The 26,638-nt window shown below is 51.5% G+C and overlaps 1 protein-coding gene across 1 annotated transcript; it reads left to right on the top strand.

Moving 5' to 3' along the window:
• Nucleotides 1-8,343: 8,343 nt before the first annotated feature.
• ABCB9 (ATP binding cassette subfamily B member 9) lies at nucleotides 8,344-20,236 on the top strand. Its single transcript, XM_074159486.1, has 11 exons — nucleotides 8,344-8,956; nucleotides 9,306-9,420; nucleotides 9,922-10,052; nucleotides 11,111-11,316; nucleotides 12,262-12,459; nucleotides 14,116-14,244; nucleotides 15,644-15,832; nucleotides 16,406-16,579; nucleotides 17,982-18,141; nucleotides 18,322-18,458; nucleotides 19,898-20,236. The coding sequence occupies exons 1-11, from the start codon at nucleotides 8,344-8,346 to the stop codon at nucleotides 20,234-20,236; spliced, it is 2,391 nt and encodes a 796-aa protein (XP_074015587.1).
• The last annotated feature ends 6,402 nt before the right edge of the window (nucleotides 20,237-26,638 follow it).

The following is a 26,638-nucleotide window of genomic DNA, read 5'->3' as shown; positions in this document are numbered from 1 at the left end:
AGGCGTTACAGAAGATCCCAAGACAACAGTCCCCCTTTGTTGTCTCTCACCTGTTTTTCCCGCTGTAGAAAATGACCCTTTGACTGGGACTGAGTAGCTGAAATGGCTGGGAGAGCACGTCGTGTGCCATTTTAGATAAACCTCTCACATCCGCAGGCGGCTGCCTCTACTATGTGGGACCCAAGAAGGAGGAAAAGCGCGAGGTGATTGTGGATCCTGAACGGAGGCGGCAAGTCTTTCTGGAAAGCCATTTCACCGAAATCGGAAACCATCTGGGCCAGAAAAAGACCGTGCACCGGATTCAGAGCCGGTACTACTGGCTGGGGATTGTGAAGGATGTTGTGGACTGGGTAAGTTGAGAGCATTGATCATGTCAGTGACACCAGTATTTCCCAGGATGTTCAGGCAGCAGTCCCAAGTGAGCAGCTAGAAGAGCCCCGATGCAGGGATGATGTCGTTTCTAGTGCCTGTTGCTTTGAAGCCACACACTAAGTAACTCTGCAGGTGAAACTGTTGGAACGTCCCGAGGCAGCTGGATAGATTGGAGGATGTCTTTCCCCCGAGCGTCAGGAAACCTGCCCAGGTAGGCCTCCTCGTGCAGGGCAGTTTTGGCCGGCGTGGGAATGCGGGATTGTTTCAGATAAGTGTTGCTGAGTCTGGCTTTGAGCAGTCTGGGTTCCTACCAGAGCTGCCCAGTTCCCTAAACTGTTGTAACAGGAGGAGCTCAGTGTTTCCACCGGCTCTCCTCGGCTGCTTTGCCTTACCTGTTTTATTGCCGAAAGTTCCCTGCAGCAGGGCTCTGCAACAGTGTGGTTTGAAGAAGTGTGGTTGCGTTGCATGGTCTGAGCAGCCCACGCTCTTCCAGCATCCTGGGGCTGATGATTTTTCTAGCCAGCAGTAGAAGTTTAAAGTACAATAAATGTTTTCCTAAAAATAGCGTGAGAAATACCTTAGCTACAGGCCATGTTGAGAAAATTGGTTATTGTGTCAGAGAAAGCTGTCGGGTAAGTGTTGTGAAAGGTGAGCTGCATCAGCCTGTTGTGTTTTGTCCTCTCTTTCTCACATCCTGCTGTTTTTATTGGATAGAAGGAAGCTGCTTAGACGTGCTGTCCCTTTCATCCCTTCATAACCTGTCCAGTCTGAATCTGACAGAATTCGTCAGTGTATTTTAAAGTCCTTTGATAACGTCTTTTCCCTTTCCAGATCAAAATGTGTGAAACGTGCCAGAACGCAGAGCACAATAAGAACGTATCGCGGAAAGCAAGGCCTGTCAAAGTGGAGTCACCCTGGGAAGTGCTGGGATTAGACATTCATGGTGAGTGTTTGCGCCTGACAGACAGGCTCTTCAAGGCTTCCACACCAGCTGTCAGGAAGCGTGGCAGACTGACTGCCGCACGCACGCCACTGAAAGCTGCCTGTGGTGAGGAGGTGTGAGGAGGTGCTAAGGAGGCCACGGCAGCCTACCAGGGTGCAACCTGATCCGTGTGGCTGGCTCGGCTCCCTCTCCACACACAATGGGAGTTGTGGGCGGGCGGGCAGGTGTTACTTCCCAGAATTGAGGCTGTGATGGGTGTATTTTTGCTGACAAAGGTCACAGAAGCGTACTGGCCGAATGACATTGCAGTAAAGGAGTCGCCGTCGTTTTCGCAGCGCTTGTTTTGCTGGGCTGGATTTTCAACTTGCCTTGTTTGGCTGATATTACGGCATCACATTGATTTTTCTTGATGCTTGTTTATGCAGGACCTTTTCCTGAGACGAGCCAGAGCAATACACATGTCCTCCTTGTGACCGACTACTTCACTAAGTGGGTTGAAGCTGCTCCTCTGCAGAAGAAAGATCCCTTGTCGGTGGCTAAAGCCCTAGCTACAGTGTTTTACAGGTGAGCTCCTCTGATGTTGGTTACATTGCACCTCTGCAGTGAGATGCAGCATACTGGGTTGCATGTTCCAAAAATACTCAATGTCCACAAGAGCAGGAACTCTCCCTTCTATGGGAGAGACCATGCAGTGCCTCTCAGACGCTCTTTACAAAGTACTTGGGAAGAGCCTGTTACCCTCTTGTTACCAGGGGAGGGAAGAAAGAGGCAGAAGTGGTTCTCTGAGTAGCCCCAAGGCCAAGAGAGCTGGTGCCCCAGTTTTCTGCAGAAGTTTTAAAACTATTCCCTGATCCCTCCTAGAAAGTGGCTATTTTGCATTCGCACCACCACGTGACATTGTCCTTGTGGAAAATGCTTGTGGCCAGTAGAGAATTGCATTCGGATCAAGAAACTTTGCTTGTTTTTCTTGCTGCCTTATTATTCAAAGGCAAACAGGCTTGGCTGTTTTGGAGCAGGTGGAACCAGCAGACCTTTGTCTGCTCTTGGGGAGGTGAGGTCATCCCAGACTCTTTAGCACCAGCTCTACTGGAGGGTCTCCATCACTTTTGTGTCCTGTTTCCCATGAGGATTGAACTCTGGCTCTGCCCTGCAGCTGATGGAGTAAAACCAGTTGTGTCCCCTCTTCTTGTTCAGGTTTGGAGCATCCAAGAACATTTACGCCAGTCAGAGCTGGGACTTCTGTGAGGAGGTAGGTCAGGTGCTGGGTGGTTCAGGGAAAAGCAGCATGACCTTCAGCAGTGGTTTTGGGCAGCAGGTCCCGAAGGCAGAGTTGCAGTGTGCCATTAGTAGGGGGCAAGGAGCTGATGCTGCCTACTCCCTGCCCCAGCCCTGTCGCCAGCAGTAGATGATTTGCCCAGTGCTTCCATCCTGTCAAGGATTTAAGGTTGTGGTTCTGTGATGCAAGTCCTGCAGCCGCACTGCAGCCTCTCCACTCAGAAGGAAAGGTCCTGTGAGGCCATGTCCATGAGATTCCTGCCCTACCCTGGGATTAACCCAGCTTCCCAGTGCTGTGGGAAGCCTCAAGCATGGGAACAGTCATTGCAAAACATTTTCTCAGGCTCTAACTTTTCTGGGGAGCTTTTTCTGCTGAGCAGCATCTCTTGGCACGGGGACAGTGCCATCTCATGCTGTGGGTGCTGCTAGCTGCTGGGGTGCAAACCTGCCTTGTTCTCCCGTGGGCATGACCCCCACCTTTGCAGGTCAGCCGGCATTTATGCGAGCGCTGGAACATCTCACAGATCCTCACTGCTGCAGAGCCCGCAGACTGCACAGGCCTGGACGACCGCAGCGCCGAGGTGCTCAAATCCTCTATCTGCAACGTGGTGAACGAGAAACCCAGTGAGTGGGACACCCACCTCGACCCCGTGCTCTTCGATTTCCGCACCTCAGTCAACTCTGTCACGAAGTACACCCCATTCTTCCTCATGTTCAACAGATACGTGTGCCTCTCGTCCGAGGTAACTTCTCGACAAAGGAGAGTCTCGTAGAAGGTTTGCCACTGGAGCGGTTACAGACTAACACCCAAATATCTGTTACCTTGCAGGTGGATTTTGCCAAGGACTCTAAAGAGCAAGGGGCTAGCTCTGGTAAGGCAGACAGCCTCCCGCCATTCACGGCCGCGGTTCAGGAGCAGCAGAACGCGGTGAAAGAAATTGTAAGTCTTGCGGTGCTTTGAAATCACTCTGCAGCTAAGCCCCGGCAGGGTCCCGTGCACCGGGCTGTGCAGGAGCCGCAGAGTGGATTTGCCCCTACAAGGATCATGCCACAGCGTGCGCCTGCTCAGGCACTTGGAAAGAACCCCTGGCCCCATCTGTCCAGAAGTGCCATCCCACAGCAGTCCTTTGCCTGCAGGCTCTCTCCTGTCACCAAGCTCAGCAGGTAGCTGATGGGCTCGAGCGTGGCAGGGAGGCTGCGTGTCCAGCTGGGAAGGACCAAGGCAGAAGCTAGATAATCACTGCTTGAGAGGAGAGGTGGCCGATGGCACCTTGATGTGTGTCAAGGGCAGCGGGAGCAGAGCCGGACCCTCTGAGCCGGCACCGTTTGGTGCGAAGGGGAAGCTGGTGGTATTGCTGCTCAGAGCTGTGATGAAATATGAGGGACTGGCTTACCCCATCAGGGCTAATGAGAGCTGTGTCCCAGCCTGCCCAGCACTGCCTTGTAATCTGCATCTCAGATCAGCCAAGGGAGTCCCTCCTTACACAGGGACAAAAAGCTTTTAGGGGCATGCTGTGTAATTACGAAGGTTAAAAAGTAACCCTGCCCTATAATGGGAGGAGAGAAACTGGGGAGGTTGAGGCCACCATGACGACTAGTGGCCCAGTGGGCAGAGAGCTGGATTTGGGGAGCAAGGCCAGCATTCAGTTCCTGATTGTCTCTGACGTGCTGGGTGACCTTGGGCCAGTCATTTTGTCTCTCTCTTTCTTGGTTTCCTGACTTGAAAAATTACCTCAGTGTCCTCTATAAAGTGCTTGGTGATCTGTGTGCCGACAAATAATAGACAAGGCTCAAGTGCTTTGTTTGCTCAGTCATTTCTCACACTCGGACAGAGTTATGCTCTGATCCCACCGGGACTCTGATTTTTCTTGCCAGGGAATAGCAGCAGTGAAGCAGGACAGGAGGGAAGAGGCCTGGGAGCTGAGTATGTGGGATCTATTCCCAGCTGATCCCTGTGGCAGCTCAGGCTCGCTAGCTCGGATTCCCCTTTTGAGAAATGGAGATGCCCATCGTGGCACGGGGCAGTGAGAGCTCCGTCTGGGTAACACCAAAGCATCCTGCCTGCTCCGTAAAGACACTTCTGCTGTCCAGGTGGCTGACAATCGCCTGCAGACGGGCCAGGATTGGGGCTGTGATTAACAGGAGGCGATAAGAGTTTCCTTTGGCTCTATGTTACTCCAGCCTAGATCCCTTTCTGCCCTCTACTGATGGAGAACTAACAGCTCCCCTGAGCACAGCCATGAAATCACAGGGTTTTTTTGCAAGGTCTCCTGCTAGTTTGGGGTTGGTGAGAATAAGGCTGGAAAGACCTTGCTTAGTCCCTCCCTTGCCACCCGGGTGTAACCAGCCGTGCTGGTGCTTGCTGGCACGGCCTGGGCTTGCCCAGCTGAGCTCTGCACGCCGCAGCGCCGGCTCTCGCTTGCCAAGCTCGCGTGAGGCGGGTTTTTAAGTTGATTTTTAAGTGGCATCTCAAGGCCCAACCCAAGCAATCTACTTTCCAGGTGGTCGCCAACATGACCACAGCCTACAAACGGGAGCGGAAGAGTGTGAAAAGGAAAAGTCGGGGCCTGCCCTCTCTTGCCTTCAAAGTGGAAGAGAACGTGTTTGGGAGCAACACTGCCAGCTCCCTGAAGAAGCTGAAGAAGGGCCAGTTTGTGTCGTTTCAGATCGAGACGGTCCTGCCGCCTGAGCAGAGCATGTCCGGCGTGAAGAAAACCAGTTAGCCTCTGGGGCTTTTTCGGGGGTCCCGCAGGGCCGGGGACAGGAGCACGAACTGTCCCTGAGGTTTGTGGCCCAGCTGCATGGGGAGTCCAGGGCGCAGACAAGCCTGCTCTGTCCTGGGGAGAAAGGAAGGGGAAGGTTCAGACGAGGGTGTCTATTCAGTCCCTTCCCAGTCCAGGTTTGCCCTTGGACCATCCCGAGGGAAGTGGCACCATCCTCATGGATGCTTCGGCAGTGAGAGACTCGGTCTTGCCAAAAAAGCTTCACCTTGGCTACAGCATGGAAGCTGTTCCCTGGGGAGTAGTTGCGTGGAAGCCCAGGGAGTGATCCAAAATGTAGACCCAGCTTAGCCACGCTGTGGTTTGTTTCCTACAACTTAAAAGTGTCCTCCTCACTGTCCGCCTGAACCGGGAAGAGTCACGCCAGGTCTGACTGCATTCCCGGTGGACGTGGGAATGGCCTGGCGTGAGCTTTTTTTTTTTTTTTTTTTTTTTAAATTTTAAGCACTAATTAGCAGAAATAAAATCACCAGTAGAACGTGATGGTTTTATTTTTGGTTATCCAGGCAGAGAAAAATGAGTTTTTCCTTTGTAACATCACCATTCTGTTCTCTCCGGAAATGGAGTGACCTCCAGGAATCCTGTAGCCTGTTCCTGTGCTGGTGGGGGTTATAGTGGTGTTTTTAAGTCCAGCACTCAAAAAATATAGGAAAACTTTGGGATAATGGCACCGACCAGCCCTTCTGTCACCTATATAGCCCAGCTGGATGCACAGATGCCGGCCAGGGAAGAGCCTGAGCGCTGCCATCCCTCCGGAGCTGCTGTGGGGACTTGAAGGGGAAAAATAATTTATAAGTTGGATTTCTTGAAACTGTATCCCTCTCTGCGTTGGGGGTTAATTTAAAACCCTGGTTGAGCCTTGTTTAGGGGTTAATTTAAAAAAAAAACACCCTGTTGAGTCCCTATTTAGGGGTTAATTTAAAAAAAACCCCAGCGTCGAGCCCTTGTCCTGGTTGGTTTGGGAGCCCAGCCGCCTGTTGTATTTTCTCCCTCTGCTGCGGGAATTGAGTAAACCCAATAAAATAATATAAAAATAATAATAACGAAAATGTTTATTTTTGCAAAAAAAAACCCAAACCCAAAACCAACTTTTTAAGCTGGGGAAAACGCTCGGGCTGCCCTTGCTGGGTCGGGGCAGGGTTTATGCAGGGCGGTAGCGGGGGGGGGGGGGGCGGGTGCCCCGTTAACGGGCGGGCGGGGCCGGGACCGCGCCGCAGCGAGGGGGCGGGGCCGGGAGGGGGTGGGGCCATCTCGAAAGCCACGCCCCCTACCGACCTTGTTCCCGGGACGCGCCGGCGCCGCCGCCGCCGCTGCCGGGCAGGACCGGGCCGATCCTCGCCGTTGCTACCGGTAAGACCCCGTCCGGGTGGGTCGGGAGCGCGTTGCCTTTCGTTCCGCAAAGGGGGAAACCGCGCGTTCTCCCCCCGCCGCCTCCCTTCGCCATGGCGGGCACCGGCGTCTCCCCCGGGAGGAGCAGCTCCTACGGGGGGGAGGCTGGGGACCTTCGGCATCTCCTGCTTTGTAGCTGGGGACACCTTTGCGGGTGGCAGGGAGCTGTGGTGGCTGCCTCCTCCTCCTCCTCCTCCTCCTCCTCCTCCTCCTCCTCCGCCGGGCCGGATCCGCGCAGCTTTGCAGCGGAGGGCAGCACCGAGCACCCTGGGAAGCGTGTCCAGCTCCTCCCTGGCACCGCTGCTCTGCTTTCCCTCCATCCCTCCCTCCCCACCCACCCCAGAACCTCCCAGATCCTTCCCCAGATTGCAGCTTCTGCCCTGTTTTACTCCACCCTTTAGCTTTTTACCCCGCCTGCCCAACCATGGAGCCGCTCTCAGCCCAAAGTGCTGCTTGACCGGTGCTGGGGGCTGCCCTTTTCCCCGTGGTTTGCTTTCGGGTGGCTGCAGAGGTGGCTGCGGTCACGCAGGCTGGAGCGTGGCTGGTACAGGGCATCCTTTGTGCCATGCCTTCCGCTCCGTGCACCGTCACGAGCTGCTTGGCCAGCCCAAATCCGAGGATCGGGTACCTCCCTCGTGCCGACGTGCGGCACCTCTGGGCACGGCCCAGGAGCAGGTGGGCAGCTCGCCCCGTTTCAAAGAAGTCGAGCTTTTCGCCCTTTTCTGCGTCAATTCAAATCCAGCCCCACCATCGCTGTCACCTGTCAGACCCACGGGTGACAGCGAAGGCGGCATCCCGCCCCGGAGCCTCCCTCTCCCGTTGGGATGCAGCTCTGGATTTCCAACCCCTTTTTAATTTCCTCTTGGGATTTTTGTTGTGTCGCTGAATTGCACGCTGGCAGCGCAGCAGGTTTAGTGGGTTACTCTAACATTCAAGAGGGCCGAGGACAGCAAGGTGTGACAGGCTGCTGTACCTATGATTTATTCCTCCTTTGATGAAGGGGGGGGGTCTCTTACAAAGCTGAGCTGCTCTCCCTTCCGCTTTCATGTGGGTTTGAGCGCTCGGTTTCAGCTTTGTCCGGGGAAAGGTGAGGAGGGACTCTCAGGTCATGAATGTCTGAGTTTAACACCTACACATCTCTGTACCGCAGGACACGTGGGCTACTCACGTGTCCCAGCGTAGCCCAGTTGCCAGGGACCTCGTGGCCCCCCAGCCACCACAGCAAGGGGGGGGTCGAAGATTCCCACCGAGATGTGCAGATTTCTGCTGAGGGATTCAGGGTGGGTGGAGGCATCTGGGAGCGAATTTTGTCTTCATTTGTGGGTTCTCATTTTATGAAATGTCTTGGAGCATATACAGGAGGGGAGGAGGGAGTAGATAGTGGCATCTGGGGTCAGGACGGGCTGGTGGGGAGCTGGCACAGTTGTCCCCCTATCCTGCTTCCCTTTCTCCACCATGTCTCCAGGGCAAATAACAACTCTGTCCCCTTCTTCTTGTCCTGCAGCTGAGGCGAACACGACCATGTCCTCCCTGTACTAGGGCTGCCCCCCACAGCCTTGGTGACCCCCCAGACTGGCATCAAGGATGCGTGCCTGGAAGGCGGTGGCCAGCACACTGGCGCTCAGCGGGGCCGATGTGGTGGTCACCACCCTGCTCTACACCCACGGCCGGGGTGGCCGGGATATCCTGCAGGACCTGCGGCACTTCAACATCTTCAACTCGCTGCTGGACATCTGGGGGGGCTGCCTCTACCGCAGCTGTGTCCTGCTGGGGGCTGCCATCGGGGTGGCCACCAACACGGCTTATGGCCCCCGGCGCCTCAGGGCATCGCGGACCTTCATTGCCATCGTCTGCCTCCTCATGGGCATCTACATGATGGTGAAGTTGCTGCTCTATTCGGAGGTGCGGAGGACCATCAGGGACCCCTGGTTCTGGGGGCTTTTTGCCTGGACCTACGTGGCGCTGGCGGCCACCTTCGGGCTGTGGCAGCTGCTGGCCTGTGTCACCTCCTCCCGTGAGGCGCTGGGGCCTGCCTCTGAGTCCCGTGCTGAGGCGGAGGAGAGCTGCGATGGCGGTGCCCCACGGGACAAGCGAGAGGAGGCGGCGGGTCCCACCATCCATAAGCTGCTGTCCTACACCAAACCGGATGCCTTCTTCCTGGGCATCGCCTCCTTCTTCCTCCTTGTGGCCGCACTGGGTGAGTGAAGGGACCTGGGCAGGCCATGGTGTGCTACCATCCTCACCGGGAGGGAAGAAGCCATGGGGGGGGGGTGGGACTTGGCAGCACCCCAGGCTTGTGTTTTTGGGGGTGCTGGGTGGCACATCCTGCATGGGCTGGGTAAAAAAATGCAGTTCAGCAAAAAAAATGCAATAGGGGTAAAATACACTGGGAAATTAAACATCCCCACATGCCACTATGGGCTGCACCTCCTGAGACATTTCATGCAATGGCCAAGTATCTCCATGGTGTCCATGGGCCATCACTGTTGAAAATACAGATCCTGTGCGGTGAGGCTGAAACCCCTTGTCCTGTGCTTGTCTGGCAGGAGAGACCTTCCTGCCCTACTACACAGGGCTGGCCATTGATGGCATCGTGGTGCAGAAGAGCATGGACCGCTTCTCCATGGCGGTGCTGGTCATGTCGCTGCTCGCCATAGGAAGGTAATCGCAGGGGCTGCTTTTGGCCCTGGTGAGGATGAGTTTGGAGTTTTCCCGCAGGAGCTCACGGTGGCAGTGGGCATGGGCTGTCTTACCTGCAGTCGCTCCACTGGGTCCCTGCCAGACCCCAGGGACGTGCTTTGATTTCTCTGTGCTGTCACAGTGCAGAGAGGCCATGGTGGCACTCACGAGGCCATTGCGTAGCTCTCCACATCCATCTGCTGGTGGTGCAGGAGCAGGAGCGGACACAGGGAATGGGCTCCCTAGGGAACGCTGTCCCAGCAGTGCTACGTCCCCTCCTGAAGCTTGTCACTACTAGGGTTAGGACCAGCTGCCCCCGTGCTGGTAGTGCCCAGAAGAGATATGGGCTGGATTAGCCATACCTTCCCAGGGTGGAAAGTGATACCAGCACAGCATTGCCCAGGCCTGGGCATCGGGGTGTTTGTGTTGCTGAGGAGCGGGTTTCGTGTCCATTGGTCTATAACGTTTCTTATCTGCAATTAGCTCATTTGCCGCAGGTATCCGGGGCGGCGTTTTTACGCTCATATTTGCAAGACTGAACATTCGCCTTCGCAACTGCCTCTTCAGGTCGCTGGTGTCTCAGGAGATGAGTTTCTTTGATGAGAATCGCACAGGTTGGTTCCTCTTTCCCCCGGATTTGTCCTAATCCCTCTATCCCATCCTGGTATTTTTTTTCCCCATGGTTTGCCCTACCGTAGCAGACTGGGGGCAGCCACAGATGGCACTCCAGTGCTCGTGTTTAGAAACAGGGGCAAAAAGCTCTTCCCTTTTGGGTGCCTCCCACTGTGGGGTTGGGACAGGATTCCCCAGCACTTTGGGGCTGTCCTATTGCCACTGATCAGCCTGACATTCAGCAGTCCCAGGGCTGACATGCTCATCTCCGGTCATCCCCAAAACACCTACTTTCCTCCTCCTCTGCCTGCTGATCGGCCAGTCTCCAGCTCTGCTCCAGGCATGAGAAATCTCAGATGTGTGCAGCTTGCTGGGCATGCTTGTGGCTTTCTCTGCTCGCCATTCAGTCCTGTCACAGTCTGTGCCACTCCGGTGTGGTCCCAGCCCGCTGTAACTTCTTCCACATTTAATTTCTTCTTGGTGGTATTTTTAGTTTTGAGGCTGTTGCCACATTTAGCAATCACTGCACGATGCCCTGGTAGCTGAGGACACCAGAGATGTTATTGTAAGTGGGATACGGGTAACCCTGGACTTACACAAAAGCATGGGAATTCAGCTGGGCTCAAACACGGGCCAAGTGTTTAGGAATTCAGGGTGATGTTTGTTGGCTGTAACGTTCAGCTGGACCCAGGTCCTCAGGGCCACATGGGTCAGCTCCAGGCTGCAAGGCACACGGCTAAACCCAAACAGTGTAAAGTGCTGCAACAGCCCTTCGCTGTCCTGCAGCCATCCATGGTGACCCAGGGATGTAGCCTGTGCCTTCAGGTGCATTTCATGTCCCTTGTACATGCAGCAATTCGAGCTCCTCTGTTTTGCTTCACATCCACAGCGGTGGAGACTCACCCCCCTTCCATGCCACCTTTCAGACTCCCAGCAAGGGGCTGCATTTATTGGGGAGCTCCATTTGGCCCCTGGCATGAGACACGGGATGCAGCTAGGCAGTGACCTGCTGTGGTGACATGTCCCTGCTCTCCCCTTCCCCAACCCCTCATCGCTGCAGGGGATGTCATCTCCCGCCTGACGTCGGACACAACCATCGTGAGCGACCTGGTGTCCCAGAACATCAACATCTTCCTGCGCAACGTGGTGAAGGCTACAGGGGTGATCTTCTTCATGTTCAGCCTCTCTTGGAAGCTCTCGCTCGTCACCTTCATGGGCTTCCCCATCATCATGCTGGTCTCTGATGTCTACGGGAAGTACTACAAGGTAAGCAGGAGTGGCTGGCATGGCCATGGTATGCCATAATGCTGGGCTGTTCCCCTTGTGAAGCCATCATGGAGATTCTGGGTGGCCTTGGAGCTGGTGGGACTGATGCTTGGGTGCTTTGCTGCCGGCATTGGGGGCAGGAAAGCAGTATTAAACCTGTGTGGGCAGATAAGCATAGCCTCAGCTCTTGCCTTCCTTCGTGTTCAGGAGCGGAAGCATCTCAGGTCTGACAGGAGAGGTAGCTTGGCTGTGGGATGTCATGTATGTGCCTGCCTGTCCTCATGCAAACTGTCCTTTCCCTTTGGAGTGACTCAGATGGGGGTTAAACCCAGTGCCGAGCTTCCTCCCTCTGCCTGGGGTTCGCGTGGGCCAAGGGCCATGCCCTGCAGCTAATACCATGTCCTATGGACCATGTGAGTCCTGCACTGCTGCTCCCCACTTCAGTTATTGGAGCTTTCCACTGTGCCGGGGACATGGTGTGCATGGGTGCTGCTGAAGCTGGGTCCTTGGGCACTGCCTCCCCTGGCTATGGCTCCTCCTGCAGGTCAGGCGTTTGTGGGAGGAGTGGGGCTGCCCTTGGTCTCCAGACCTGTCCCTGACTTGAAAACTCCTGTAAGGGCTCCTGGGCCAAGCTGACCCTGTCTGATCAGGGCACCGGGAACAGCGGCTCTGCTGCAGGCTTCCCAAGTGGCCCTGGGCACTGCACTTCACCTCCTGCAGCCCAGATCCCTCCTTGGGGACAGCACAACGAATCCATTCCTCTCCTGGCACAGGGCCCCAGGCTGTTCTGAGGTGTGGGATATATCCCAGTGCTCAGCCTTGTTGCCTGTTGCCTTGGAAAATGTCACTGTGCCTTCTTTTCCCAAGCCCAGGGTGTGCGGGGAGAGGTGCCATGGGCAGCCCAGCACCTGCTGAGCCCCCTCTGCCTCCCCCTGCTCCCCGCAGAAGCTCTCCAAGGATGTGCAGAACGCCCTGGCCAAGGCCAACAACACCGCCGAGGAGACCATCTCCGCCATGAAGACCGTCCGCAGTTTTGCCAACGAGGAGGCGGAGGCGAACGTGTACTGGCAGAAGCTGCAGCAGGTGTACAAACTCAACAAGCGGGAGGCCATGGCTTACACCTATTACGTCTGGTCCAGCGGGGTAGGTGGCCGGTGCCAGAGCTTCCCTACGCGGGGCTGGGGACAGACAGGGGGACATTGCTTCAGATCCCAAAAATGCACGTGGGGCGATGCACGTGCTTCTCCTCCGCTTCCGTGGAGCTTTGCGGGGCAAGCCCAGCCTTGACGTCTGCTGCCAGTAATCCTCTGTCTCTCTTGATTATTAATTTTTTTCACTCATCAAAAAATTATCTTCCGTTCCCCCTTTGGGCAGCGCTGCATCGTGTCACTGAACAGTCTGTTTTCTCTATTGCAAATAAGAATATAATTGATAAGCGCTCAAGGTCGTGGAAAACCCCGTGTTTCTGTGTTGCTGCATTGCGTGCCTGTGCCAGCTCATCTCCGGGGCTCCGGCTGGGAAACAGCCGCGGCGTTGGTTGAGCTTCTGCTCAGAAACGGAGATTTTCTGTGTGTGGGTGGTGGCAGGGGGAGGCTGCTGGGGTTTGGGTTTTCTTGCGTGGGTTTTTTTTGGGTTTTTTGGTTTGTTTTTTTTTTCCAAAATGCTTTTTCATCATTCAAGACCAGATGGTTTGGGGCTTCTCCTGCGTTGGCTGGTGACTAAGGCTGTGCAAAACCTTCACGTGAGGCTGCCCTCATCTCTGCACATTCAAGGATCTAAGTAGCCTCTGGTGAAGGGTTTGTAAATTATGGTGCCCTCGTGCAGCTGTGGGAGACTTTATGGCTTCCCAAGTCTGGAAACAAAATCACAGCATTTTTAACATTGTTCCTGAGCTCCCAGGTGAAGCCTTAGCATTAAGTGGGTCAGCACAGATCCCAATGAGTCAAAGAAGGCAAAAACCCTCAAAAACTGCTCCTGCTGGGGCTCACATAGAAAGAAGCTGATGGATTTAGCACAGTCCTGGTAGAGTCTTTCTTGGAGGGAAGGCAGGATCTTGAGGTCAGATTGTGGCAGAGCAATAGAAGAGGATTTTTTTTTTTTCTCTCCAGTATTTTTGTCTGTGTGAATTTACAGCCTGTCCTGCAGGTGTCACACAGAGCACCAGGGCATCACCGCTTTTCTGAGCACCCAGGCAGCGTGGAACAAAACTGGCTGAATAAAGGCAGGGGCTGGTATTTTTCATATCAGAGCTGATCTGTCTCCTTTCTGGAGTAGGTGGTACCCCCCACACTGATTTCAGGCAAGAGCTAAGGTTATGCTTCAGGGACCTGTAGATGCAAGGAGGATTTTTTGTATTAACTCTTGGCTTGATTTTGTGCTCTAAATTAAAATGTGTCACACATATAACAGAAAGTTTATTTTGGTGGGGAGGTGACTGCCTGCGTTGGATAATTTGAGCATAGATTATTACACTTGAGGATGTTAGTCCAAGAGAAAAGTTCATGAGAAGCTCTGTTATTTCAGATAAATTCTCCCTCCTTGGCTGTTGCCCCTCTGGACTTCCATTTTGTTGAAAGGTGCCAGCCCAGCTCCTTAAATCAGCCCGTGTACTTGAGTTATTTTTCCCTTCTTATATCCATGCTCGCTGCTAGGGCTGTCAGCTGTGTGCTCTCAGGGATGCTCAGTTCAGGGCTCAAAGAATAAATGTCAGCACGTGAATTGTGGGCTGTATGTGAGTAATTACAAATGCACCAAATATCAGTTGTCCTTTCTGATTTTGGGGTGTTTTCTTGCTTTCAGCTGACCCTCCTGGTGGTCCAGGTCAGCATCCTTTACTACGGTGGGCACCTCGTGATCTCAGGGCAAATGACAAGTGGAAATCTCATATCCTTCATCATTTACGAGTTTGTTTTAGGAGACTGTATGGAGGTGAGTCTGTTTTATCCTTCTGGGCTACCCCACATCAAGATGATATTTGTCTTCCAGAAGGCCGCAGGGCAGTCGCAGGGCTAGATCCAGTCTTAACTTCCCTGCAATGCATTTCCTCGACGCTGTGGCTTTACCCACCGGTGGGGTGATGCTCCCCTCCCCCTTCTGCTCCCCACTCCCCTCCTGATGTGGCCTCACAACCTGAACGCACCCAAAGCAGCTTCTCGCTTCTCCCCTGATCAGGCAATCGGGACCAAAGGGGTCAGTCTGGCCCCGCTGAAGGGCAGAGTCCTGGCTCTCTCCCAAGCACGATTCCTGGCATGAAGGATGCAGGGATTACGAAGCTGCCTGTTAAATTTCAGGCTTCATTAAAAACTTAATTATATTACTTTTTTTTTTTTTTTTTCTTTTCCCCTGGAATAGGCTGCAAGCTGCTGCGTTGGCAGCGCGTTAGCAAGATGAGATTGTGGGTGGGATGGTAGAGCCCACCCAGGGCTGCCTTTCCCTTGCAAAGGCGTAAGCTTGGCTAATTGAGGCAGAAATGATCAAGTTGAGGTTTCCTCGCAGCCAAGTGTGGTTTCGGCAGCGCTTCAGCCTTTGTGCAGCGGCAGAGCAGAGCTGGAGGCAGCGTGCCCAGCTCTCACCATCTGTTCAGATGGCTTGCCATCTGGTGATGGTGATGTTTCCAGGCTGTGGTTTTGGTGTGAGTTTGGTTTGGTTTGGGGTTTTTTGTCCCTCCTGGTGGGAGGGGCAGTTGCGGTGGAAGCTGTTCTGCAGCTCTGGGCTTAATATTGAAAAGAGCCGACATGATGGGGGTTTATTCCAGGGAAGCTGGTGTCAGGGTGCAGCAGCTGTAGTTGGGAAAGCACAATGGTAAGTCCACTGGGACCATATCCCAGCAGGGAACAGCCATATCAGCTGCCAAATGGTTGTCCTGAAAGGTCGAGCCTGGAGCTGCTCTACCTTTGAGACATGTGTGCCAGGGAACGAGCTGGCTGCCCTTGGGTGTGATGTGCTGCCTTGCACAGACTTAGTTCAGCCATTGGGTTGGGGAGCTGCTGGTGTTGAGCAAAGAGAGAGAGGTGGAGGATTCTGGTAGAAGCTTGGGTCATGTATCTCCTGGTGCGTGTTTTCTCTTCCCAATCCATCTGTGTCCTTCTTCTGTTCCTATCTGGGCCTACCCATCCACAAACCCCTTTAGATGCCCTTTCCCTGGATGTGTCTGTATACCCCCTCTGTACACTGCACAGGGGGAAAAAGCTTTCTTTTTCTGTATCTGATGACTGTAGTTAATGTCAGATAATAGACTTGAGAATGCTTCAACCATTGTCCTTACAAGTCACACCAATTGCCTTTTCCATTGCATGGGAAGGTCTCACTATTGCCTTTTCCCTTTCAGTCAGTCGGCTCCGTCTACAGTGGCCTGATGCAGGGAGTGGGAGCTGCCGAGAAGGTGTTCGAGTTCATCGACCGCAAGCCAACGATGGTGAACGACGGGTCCCTGGCCCCAGACCACGTGGACGGGAAGGTGGAGTTCAGAAACGTGACGTTTTCCTACCGCACTCGCTCTGCCACACAGGTCCTCCAGGTGAGCCCCATGGGCGCAGAGCGCTCCCCACCACGAGGCATCACGCGCTGCTTCTCCATCACGGCAATAACCGATCCCCAGCCCACAGGAGACGTCAGCTGCCCTTTTGGAGATGCATAAAAGCAGGCTCGACAGCACGCTGGAAAACAGATTATAAGGAACAGCGGGTGTTTAGGGCCGGCCTTCCTTACAAGGAATGAGATTTTATTAATAAAGCCCTTGTTCCCCGCTCAGGCATTAAACATGTCAGCGTGGTACAGGGCTTTGTGCCAAGCTGTCTCAGACTGTTTCCATGGGAGAGGGGCTGGGGTCACGGGGCAGGGGGAGGCAGCAAAGAGGTTAGTTTGCTTTGCCGTTTTTAGAGGTCCTGCTACATCAGCAGGCAAATTTGAAGCAATTTTGGAGGCATCTTGTTTCCTCAGAGCCAGGAGACATGGCTGATGTGGCATATCACCAAGGTGGAGGGTCACTGTGGCTGGATTTTGGCTACCTTTCTTGCATAGTGCCTGAGCCACTGCCCTGGGACCCTGGGAAAAGCCAGGACCTGAGCGTGCTCTCCTGTCCATGTTGCAGAATGTGTCCTTCACCCTGCACCCTGGCAAAGTGACAGCGCTGGTGGGTCCTTCGGGGAGCGGGAAGAGCTCCTGTGTCAACATCCTGGAGAACTTCTACCCTCTGCAAGATGGGCAGGTGCTGCTGGACGGGCGTCCCATTAACATGTACGATCACAAGTACCTGCACTCAGTGGTACGAGCGACTGTATGTGTATTCTCGCTATCGCCTGCCGTGATCAGAGGGGATGGATGGTAGTGTTGCATGTTGCTTTGGATTTGATCTGGCAGCTTCTGAAATGTCCAGGAAACTGGGGGCTGGAGGTGGTCCAGGAAATAAATTCAGATAATCTGTGGGGGCGTAAGGGAAAGGGATGGAGAGTGGTTTCGTGGGGAGGGGGAAGTCTTCGGAAAACAAAACAAGAAACATGTTTTGTTTTGTATTTTTTGGCCAATGCAGTAGAAATATGTTTTTAGTTGCTGGATTAATTATTTTCTAAATTGCATTTGGGAAAAAAAAAGTGTGTTTTGCATTCCTCCAACACTTCCTACCTTAAGATCCTAAAGTAAATCTCAGCTAATGGGGAGTTAAATCTCTCGGGATCCTGGCACCAGCTGGAGCACCAGAGCGGCTGGGTGGTTTGCCCAGGAGAGGGGTCTGGGCCCCTCGGCTCTCGTCTGTGTGTCAGCACAGATCAGCCTTCATCTCCTCTGCAAGTAACTGCCTTCTTTGTTTGCCCCCAAAGCAAATGGCCTCACCAGTCAGCAGGAAAACCTGAAAACAATTGATCAGAGACAGGCTGGAAAGCCAAAGTCAGTGTGACTAATTTACATTCCCTGCCTGTACTGAGCGAAAATTAAAAGACAAGCTAGTCTTTCAGTTTAGAAAGCTTGGTGTGGTATTAGGAGCATGGGGAGAAGTCAATTAAAATATGACCATTTCCCGCTGGCTCTCTTCATGCCCAGTTCTGAGCAATAATTTGGAGTGTTCAATTTATTTCAATTTTGAGTGTTTGACAAAGCAGGCTGAATTTGAGAGTGAGCAACAACGGCTGTAAGGTAGGACAGGGAGGCTGTTGCTAAGCAATTAAGGAATTGCAGCAATGTCCCTAACTTGCTAATTTTGGATTAAACATGCAGGAGGGCTCATTCACATGGCCTGAGCATGAATACTGGCCTTGAATGGAAAATCGGCAACACCGTAGGAGAAGGTCTCTCCAGCCTGCCTTGTCCCAGCAACTGGTTTGCCATTTTGGGAAGAGCAAACAGTGATGGGAATGACAAGTCTGGGGCAAAACCACAGCAGGGTCTTGGAGAGGGGGAAGCCCATCCTAGATGTCAACCTACCAGCCTTGCATCAGGTTTCTTTCCTGAGAAATGGCTTCCCAGCAGAGGATGCAAACTGGTCTGGCGCTGCCACTGGGCACCCCATCGTTAGCATCCTCACCGGAAGCTCATGTTGAGGAACTTCTTTTCTTGGTTTAATGGTGAGGCTCTGCCCACTTGAGTCCTTACCCAGCAGGAACAAATGCCGATGACCTGAGATGCCAACCAGAAATTCTGCTCCCAACCGCCTGCTCTTCCCTTCCTTTCTGCAGATCTCCCTGGTGAGCCAAGAGCCGGTGCTGTTCGCCCGCTCTATTGCGGATAATATTTCTTACGGCTTAACTTCAGCCTCCTTCGAGTCGGTTGTTCAGGCTGCCCAGAAGGCCAACGCACATGCCTTCATCACGGAGTTACAAGATGGATACCACACAGGTACCAAAATCCCTCCATTTGCTCTTGAAAGCATGTTGTGCTTTGGTTGCAAAGCAGAAGCGTTTACCTGCTCTTTGCTTCAAAGCACGACACCATCCTGGTGCTGCTGGCTGGGAGCTGAACTTGATGGCAGCTCTTGGTTTTTATTTTGACCTCTTCCTCTCTCCCTTGACCCAACAGAGGCAGGTGAAAAAGGAGCCCAACTCTCAGGTGGCCAGAAGCAGAGAGTGGCAATTGCCAGGGCCTTGATCCGAACTCCCCCCATCCTAATCCTGGATGAAGCCACGAGTGCGCTGGATGCAGAGAGCGAACATGCGGTGAGTAACTGACTTGGGTGTTTGTGCCAAAGAGACAATCTGGGTTTGGAAGAAAGACTGTAGCTCCAATTTCCAGCCCGTGGAAAGGCTTAGTCTTGTCAAGTTTAGTCTTGACATGATGCAATCAGAGGTTTGGGTAAGATGCTAATTCCTGAGCAGGAATTTGCTTTCCAACACTGCTGTAGCCACCAAGAAGGGAGTAATCCTGTGCTCACAGCAGCTGGCACCTGGCAAACCTCATGAGATAGGGATCTCTGCTGATTTTTAAAATGTGAAAAGTGTTTATTGGCATGCAGCAGCACTGTGCAGCCTTTTAGGACAGGATATGGAGGAAAAACCTAAAAAATGGTACTGCAGCAGGCAGAGCAGGACTGCCTGAGCTAAAATCCCAGCTGAGGCACCAAAGAAACCACACTGGCAGGAAAGGCCCTGAGCTTCCTGGGAAATGAGCTGGGTTTATCTGGCTGGGATATCACGACCAAACAGCTCTACCAGTAGCAGATCGGCCTCGCTGGTTTAATGACATGAGGGAAAGCTAGCTCAAGGTTGAGGTGTGAGGACACATCTCATGGTCCTGGAGATGTGGGGCAGCATGAGCATCTGACCTTGGAGCAGCTTGTGGGCTTGCAGGTCCTCAGCCATGTGTGTGGTATCCGATGCCAGCCAGGGGTTAGTTTTGGCTAGCCAGGGGTGTCAGTGTGACATGTGGCCTGGTGGCCATCTGCCTGCCTTTAGACCTTAGTGCTGCTGTCTGTCCCTTGGCTAGCAAACAACACTCTTGCTCTGCCTTGATACACCCAGGAGATAGCCCCGCTCTTCTGAGCAGCTGCATTTACCAGGTATTGGCTTCCTGCAGTCCATGCCAACACCACATGGCCTCCAAATTTGTGGTCCAGCTCTAACAAGAACCCAGCTGGCAGGATCAGACCTGTGTGCATACCGCGCCTGCAGGCTGGCTGGACTGAGACAGTCTTTTGGGCTGCACGGTGAGAACCGGGAGCTTGGATGGACGTGCTGGAGCTGGTAGTGCTGCAGGGAGTCTTGTGTCCTCTGCGTAGCCAGAGGAGAGCAAACCTCCTGTCCAGGGGTCTCTTAACAGAATCACAGAATCTTCATGGTTGGAAGGGACCTTTGAGATCATCGAGTCCAACCACAAAAAAAAAAAAAAAGAACAAAACCCAAACACCAAACAGACACAAACCAACAATCTCGGGCACTAGAGCATGCCCTGAAGTGCCACATCTACATGTTTCTTAAATACCTCCAGGGATGGCGACTCCACCACCTCCCTGGGCAGGCTGTTCCAGTGCCTGACCACTCTCTCAGTAAAGTAATTCTTCCTAATATTCCTAATTAACACAGAGCCAGAAAGCTGCTGTTCTCCATTCTAAAGCGGAGCCGGTGATGCTCGGGCGCTAACGTCTTTTCCTCCCGCACAGATTCAGCAGGCGATTTACGGCGACTTGCAGAACCACACAGTGCTTGTCATAGCCCACAGACTGAGCACTGTCGAGAAGGCACACAACATCATTGTGCTGGACAAGGGCCGCGTGGTGCAGCAGGGCTCGCACAAGGAGCTGATGGAAGAAGGAGGCCTTTATTCCAAGCTGGTGCAGAGACAGATCCTGGGGCTGGAGGGGGGCGGCGCGGACAGTCGCCAACCCCCAGCCCGGGGGGATTCAGCGAAGGCTCCCGGAGGGCTGGAGGAAGAGTTCAGGATAGACCATTCCCTGCCGGCCGTGGCACAGGACGATTACAACACCACGGCTCACAAGTGAGAGCGGCGAGGGCCGGCGCTTGGGAGGCTCGCTGGGACGCCGAGGCAGGAGGCGGCTTGCCTTGCCGATGGGCTCGCGTGCTGCAGAACGACGGCCACTTGCTCACCCCGCGCGCACCACACACCCGTGCACACACACACAAACACACACGCACACACACACACACACTATAGAGCTTCCTGCATTACGGTCCGGCGGGCAAGTGCCAGCTGGTTAAAAAGGGAAATGGATTTATTCAATTTATTCAAGGGAGTTGGGTCTTTAGCAATTCCCAGTGTTTCTACTGGGTTTCTTTTCTTACTACCAGTAATTCCTCTCTGGGACTTTTCTCCCACAGATATGCATGTGTAACTGCTATTAACTGTAATGGATGTTAAATGCATGCATGGAGGGGAAGATTGAAAATCCCCTTTGGGAATTTCAGGGGGTGGCTTTTGTGGCTGGATAGAAAAACAGTGACCATCAAACGAGATCCTGCTCCCGCTATCAATCTATGGGGTCAATCCAAAGCCTGCCGAAGTCTGTAGGGATCTCCCTGTGGCTTCGGTGAAAACTGGATCGCTCCCGTGGGGCTGAACGCCGGGAGAGTTTTGCACTGAGTGCCTGCAGGCTCAGGCTCACAACCATTGCTGCTGAGCTTGTACCACGTAGTAACCATCCTTGCTGGACCGAGCCAGGGGACCGCGAGGCAGCTGTTGCTTTCAGATTTGCTCTTGGTTGCTTGGTGGGTGTTTGTTTTTAAGGATGAAACATTTTACCATAATTTGGTTAAGTTTGGGGTTTAGTGTTTTTTTGATTTGGGTTTGCTTTTTTTTGTTTGTGTTTTTTGTTTTTTTTTAATGATATTTGTGTGCACTGTGCAATGTCTGTCTGGCTCCAGCATCCACTGAAAACTGCTCTTTTATTTCAGAATTTTTTTAACTCTCAATCCCGGTGCTGCTTTGGAAAAAAAAAAACCACACCACAAAACACTACTAAAGACAGGCATAAAATACTAAAAGACAGCACTTTATAAATCCCACCAAAGCTTTGTTCAGCTTCAGGCCATGCTAGTGACTTCACTGCATGGGAAGTCCATACAGTCACTTTCCTTGAAGTCTGACTTCAGCTGCCTGAACTTTAAAATGTGTTTCTTTGAATGTTATTTATTAACTCACTTTTAGTATGAGGAAGGGAAAGAAATAGATTGCTCCTAGCCCTTTTGGGTAATGGCTCTGGCTTAGTAGCGTTATCCTGCCGTAGACTGGTGAAGAAACCTATGCAGCCAGGCAGGTGCTGTTAAAAAAAATAGCATTTATATGGGGAAGGTTGACTTCAGACTGTGCATAGTTAAGAAATTATCTCAAGCACTTTAGCTCTCATGTTTTCCAATATTTGAATGCTGCTGTGTTTTACTTTTCAGCAGGTTTGCATTTTTGTTGTTGCCAATGTTTTGTTTTCGTTTCGTGATGTTTTACAAACTCTTTAGTGTCCTTGAGGAGGGATGCTCAAAAAATAAAATACTACCTCTGCCACTCAACATGGAGCCAATCTAGTGGGGGGGGGTGGTGTTTTTTGCATTCAGGGTTTTTAAGGTAATGTTCGTCTGAGATGATGGTTGAATACATCTGCACACTGCACATGTTCTGGCTCCCTTGCGGGGAATGACAAGAAGAGCCTACGGAGAATTAGGTATGTAAAAGCCTTCAGCCCCTGATAATGGCAGCGAGCCATAGCAGTAGGTATAACCTGTTTAAGAACTTGTTTTCATCCCAAATGGGATCCGGTAGTCAGTCCTGCAGGAAAGGGCAGGCAGTCCAACCCGTTCTCAAAGCACAGTCCTTCGTGACTGGAATCTTCAGCTGCTTGCTTTTGGGATATGATAAAAATCTGTGCCTTGGAAGAACGACAGCTCCTTTGTCTTATCTCCCTCCACTTAGGAAACCTCCGTTGTGCTCTGAACTCCTCAGTTCACCACTTCAGTAAATAGCCAGTACATTCCTGCTCGATCAAAATTCGCACTGTGGGTATGAAGAGGTTGAGGGTTCCACCCAGCGCTGGAGGGCAAGTGATTATTTCTGGATTTTTATCAGTACCTGTGAGCAGAATGTGGCCAGCGGTTCATAGAAGTGGAATTAATTTCTGCTTAATTGAAAAACCAGGGGAAAAAAAATTGGGTTACGTGGGAACTAGGGAAGCCGACTCACCCTGGGAAGCGCTGGTAGGACAATGCTCGTTAGTACAAGAGATGCCAGAAAAGAGAATTTGATCATATCGTGTGTGTCCCTCCCCTGCAAAAAAGGGGAATTGGAGGATACGGTCGGATTAGTTTTATTGCAAAGACTACAGTGAATTTCAGGAAGGGAGCCCTGCTTCCCAAGCCTGTTGTGATGATAATCCCAGCATCGTCCTCCCAGATCAGGTCCAAACAGCTGGAACTGAAATGGCACATTGGAAACGGCAGATTGTCTCTGCTGGTGGCACCACTCCAAGCCGATAACAGGGACTGGCTTTGTTCATTGCCACAGGTGCTGAATTCTCTCTTTTGCATCCAGATAACTCGAGGCTACTTTTCCACTGAGCCTTACATCTCGTGGCTTGAAAAAGCCCTTTCATTGTGCTGTTGGTGTGTGACAAGTGGATCTGCCCGTATGCTAATGCCACGAGGGTTTTCTTATGGCCTGGTGGGAGGTGCACACACCATCGGGGATCCAGCAGCGTTCATCTAATGCAGATAGTTCTGCTGGCCCAGTACAATCCCTGAGACTGTACAGAAAATCCTGCTTTTCAAAATCATTCCAACTATGACTTCTTTTCGAAGTGAAAAGCGGGGTCAGGGAGGCCCGTTAGCGGATCTAAGCCTGGCAGTGAAGATGAGCTTAACCCAGTGCGGCAGTGGGCATTGCTCCAGTGCTGGAATACGAGCCAACTCCTGGAGCTGCCGCGTCCCTTGGGCTGCGCTGCCCATGGGCAGCCTCTGTTTTTTCAGGCTATTCTCCTGGGAACGAGGCCACTGTTCCCTCTGAAACCCTGAATTGTTGTATTTTGTGGCTGTGGGTTTGCCCAGAGTTGACATTTACACGGGAACGTGAACAAGATCTGTTCAGGAGCTTCTCAGTTAACAGCCGTGCAGATAAAAAGTTTCCTCTCCTCAAAAGGAAGAGTCTTCTCTGCAGGGAACTCAGATGGGTTTATCTGAAACCTTAACTCAGGGAGCACAGCTTGAAGACTGTCATGGCAGAGCTGGAAGCAGTCAGGCGTTTGGAAGCACAACTGATTACAAAGGTTGACTGTATATTCCAGAGCAGGTTGTTCTCCTCACTATTAATAAGCTCTAACCATTCCTTGTAATAGTTATAACCACAGCTTTATTTGATTTAAATGCTGGAGAACCCTACCCAAGATGACGTGCAAGAGTAGATCCTATAGTCCTGGTGATTCCTCAAGGACACGTATTTACCTCCTTTGCGCAGACGAGGTATGTGGCTGACTGACCCAGTAAATGAGAACTCAGTGTAATGGAAAAAACACAGCTGTGTTTATTCCAACAACTTGTCTCCCAGTATACCAAACTCTGCCTGAATAAGCAACTGTGTGTGTTTCGGTGGCTGCGCTTTCTAGGCCTTCAGCAGGTCTGGAAATACCACAAGCAAATAGACAGAGTGCTTCTAGCTCAGGTTCAGAGAAGCATCTTAGTCTGGGGAGGAAAACCAGCATCTGCCTTTTCTACTCCAGCTTCACTGTGAGCTTAAGGCAAAGAAAATATCTGCAGGTACATAAACCTGCTCCCCTTCCCACGCCTGAGGCTCCCTGAAAGAAAGGAGAGAAGTACCAACAATTAATTCTTGCTCTCTCAAACAGCAGGACCACTGTTTCTTGCCCAGGATTTTGAATATGCAGGTCATTTTCATGTGTGAAGGAATCTAGATTATGAAATCTAAATAGACTGTGATTAATATATAGAAGGAAATTAAATTGCAAATAAGCCTAAAACTTATCTGTCCATTGAGCAACCAGGCTAATAAGGGTTAATAAACGCCAAAGATTAGACTTGCAAATTCAGCCTCTATGTAACCAACCAGTTTTTCCAGGAAAAGAAATGAAGTTGTTGTGAAGGTGACTTGCAAAATATGTCTAAATCTAATAAATATGCATGGGTACAGTGCTACTGACCGTAAAAGGATATGAGGTGACAGAAGGAAATCCAGGATCAAGTCTAAAAAGAAAAAAAAAAAAAAAATCTAACTTCTAATTTAAACTAGGCTGGATGCCAGTTCTCCCCAAGACTGAAGCCTGACTCTTTATTCACCATGACATGGTTTCCACTGCAATCTTCCCAATTTTTTTGTTCCATTTCTCCTGTTATAAGAAACCCTGACTCCGTACTTTGCCTGCTTACAGTTTTAACGTTCATGAATACTGTCACCCTTCAAAAGGATTTTAGCAAAGGCAAATAGGAACCAGGGCTTGGTAGCTGATAAATCTCAGCCTGCAGCACTGCAATGTTTGATAATCCCTGTAGCCCAAAATCCCAGTTTATCTGCAGTCCTTCATATTCTGTCCAAGTGATGTGCTGTCACAAAACCTTTGTCTTTCATGAAAACTGCTGAATGGAAAGGCACCTTCCTACCTGTCCAAGTAGAATATATAATTATACAAAAGCAGCTGACCCCTATCTTGTCTCTCAACCTCAGCTGCTTTTCTGGCTAAACATGAGAACTCAATCACATGCAGATGCTGATCAAAGTACCCAAAAGCAGACCAGATGTTTAATATCGACACGCCAACATCCCTACAGAACCCAGGCATATCTACACAGGGAGAAGTGATATTTTTAAAATATGTTGTACTTGAGCACAAATGATTTATGTTCATTTGTGCATTTTGTGAGGACTTCATTGTTCTGCATTATGCAGCTTCTAACTTTAATACAGATTACTGCTAATTCAAATAATCCATTCCTTGATGTCTAGAGCAGTGAACTTCCATCAGCCCCATGCAACGTACACAAAAATTAGATAGTTACAGAAAAGCTCCTTAGAAGGTCACTGTAAACCATCTCTCCTGACAGCATGCTGACAATACAATTATTATCATACTGTAGCACGCTTCACCGGAGACACTCACCCAGAGTACCTCTACAAGCATTATTGAGCGTGAACTTCTCTCCATGCTCAGCCTGGGACTGAGCAGTTATTGTTATACCTCTGTTTAAGCAAAAGGCACTATGGTTGAGGGAAGCTGAGAACTTCACTCAGGATCACACAGAAAGGCAGTGGTAAAACAAGATTTACAACACGAAGCTGAGTCAGACTCCTCTAAACCACACTCCCCCCATACCAATTATTTAGCTATGCTATGAAGTTCACATCACTAACGTTCTTGGGAAGAAAGGGCTTCTTTTAATCCCTTAACTAATTATTCTGTTTGTGTGTGTGTGTATATATACGTGTGTGTGTGTGTATGTTTGCATGTGCAGATTTACAATCCAGTTTAACACAAGGGTGTAACACTGTCTTTTTGATCGGCATGTGCAAATACAGTATATGGTATCACGTTGGCATGGCAACTATCTACTGGTTTTAAATAACAAGGTCAGGCTGCAGTGGTCGCGCAAACCCATGTTGCTGCCCATGGGTACAGCTGCTTACTCACCTGTGCTGCAAGAGGAGCACCCCACACGAGGAGGGGCTCAGCACATACCACAGCAACAGGCTGAGGTGGCTGAGCGGACGCATGCCCGGGTGGCTAATCACCTTCTCCCCACCCTAAGCAAGCTCAGCTTCCTGCTGCACAAACATCCCGCTCTTACCTGCCTCTGAATACGCTCGGTTTACATCATGGTTGTACGGCAGCTTTGCGCTAAGCGGCCAGGCAGCCAGGATGCCTTCTTCCAGCAGTGTCATGTTGTTGGTTTTTACTACCTGCGGCTAATAATGACAGCGGGGACTTTTGCAGGGGTGAGAGGACTGGAGAGCTGAGTTTAGTTACAGGACAAAAGAACAAACATACAGCTGTCATGTCTTCATTCAGTTCTGGCAGGAAGTACCAGGTCACTTTCTGAATGTAACATCATTACATTTTAATAGCATTACATCAGAGATTGATTCAGTTCCCTATATTGATTCTTTTCCCCAGTTAGATCAAAAATGTCAAATACAAAAGACAATGACCACATGGCCTTTCCCTACCTTGTTCCTTTGGCTCAGGTGCTCCTTCTGGTTCTCTCTCTGGTATTGCACACAGAAACGAGCACACACACCCACGATCCCTTAGCTACAACAGCAGGCCAGGAAGGTGGTGCATGCCTAGAGATGCATACAACTTGGGCTATGTTAACACAATTAATTATTTCCAGGCATAATTGTCTTTATCAGCTACGCTAACATCAGTAGTAATTGGAGAGATGGTGCTCCGAAGTGT

Source organism: Numenius arquata, chromosome 16 (genome assembly GCF_964106895.1).
Source record: "Numenius arquata chromosome 16, bNumArq3.hap1.1, whole genome shotgun sequence".
Classification (NCBI taxonomy): Eukaryota; Metazoa; Chordata; class Aves; order Charadriiformes; family Scolopacidae; genus Numenius; species Numenius arquata.
This window is presented reverse-complemented; position numbering and strand designations above follow the sequence as displayed.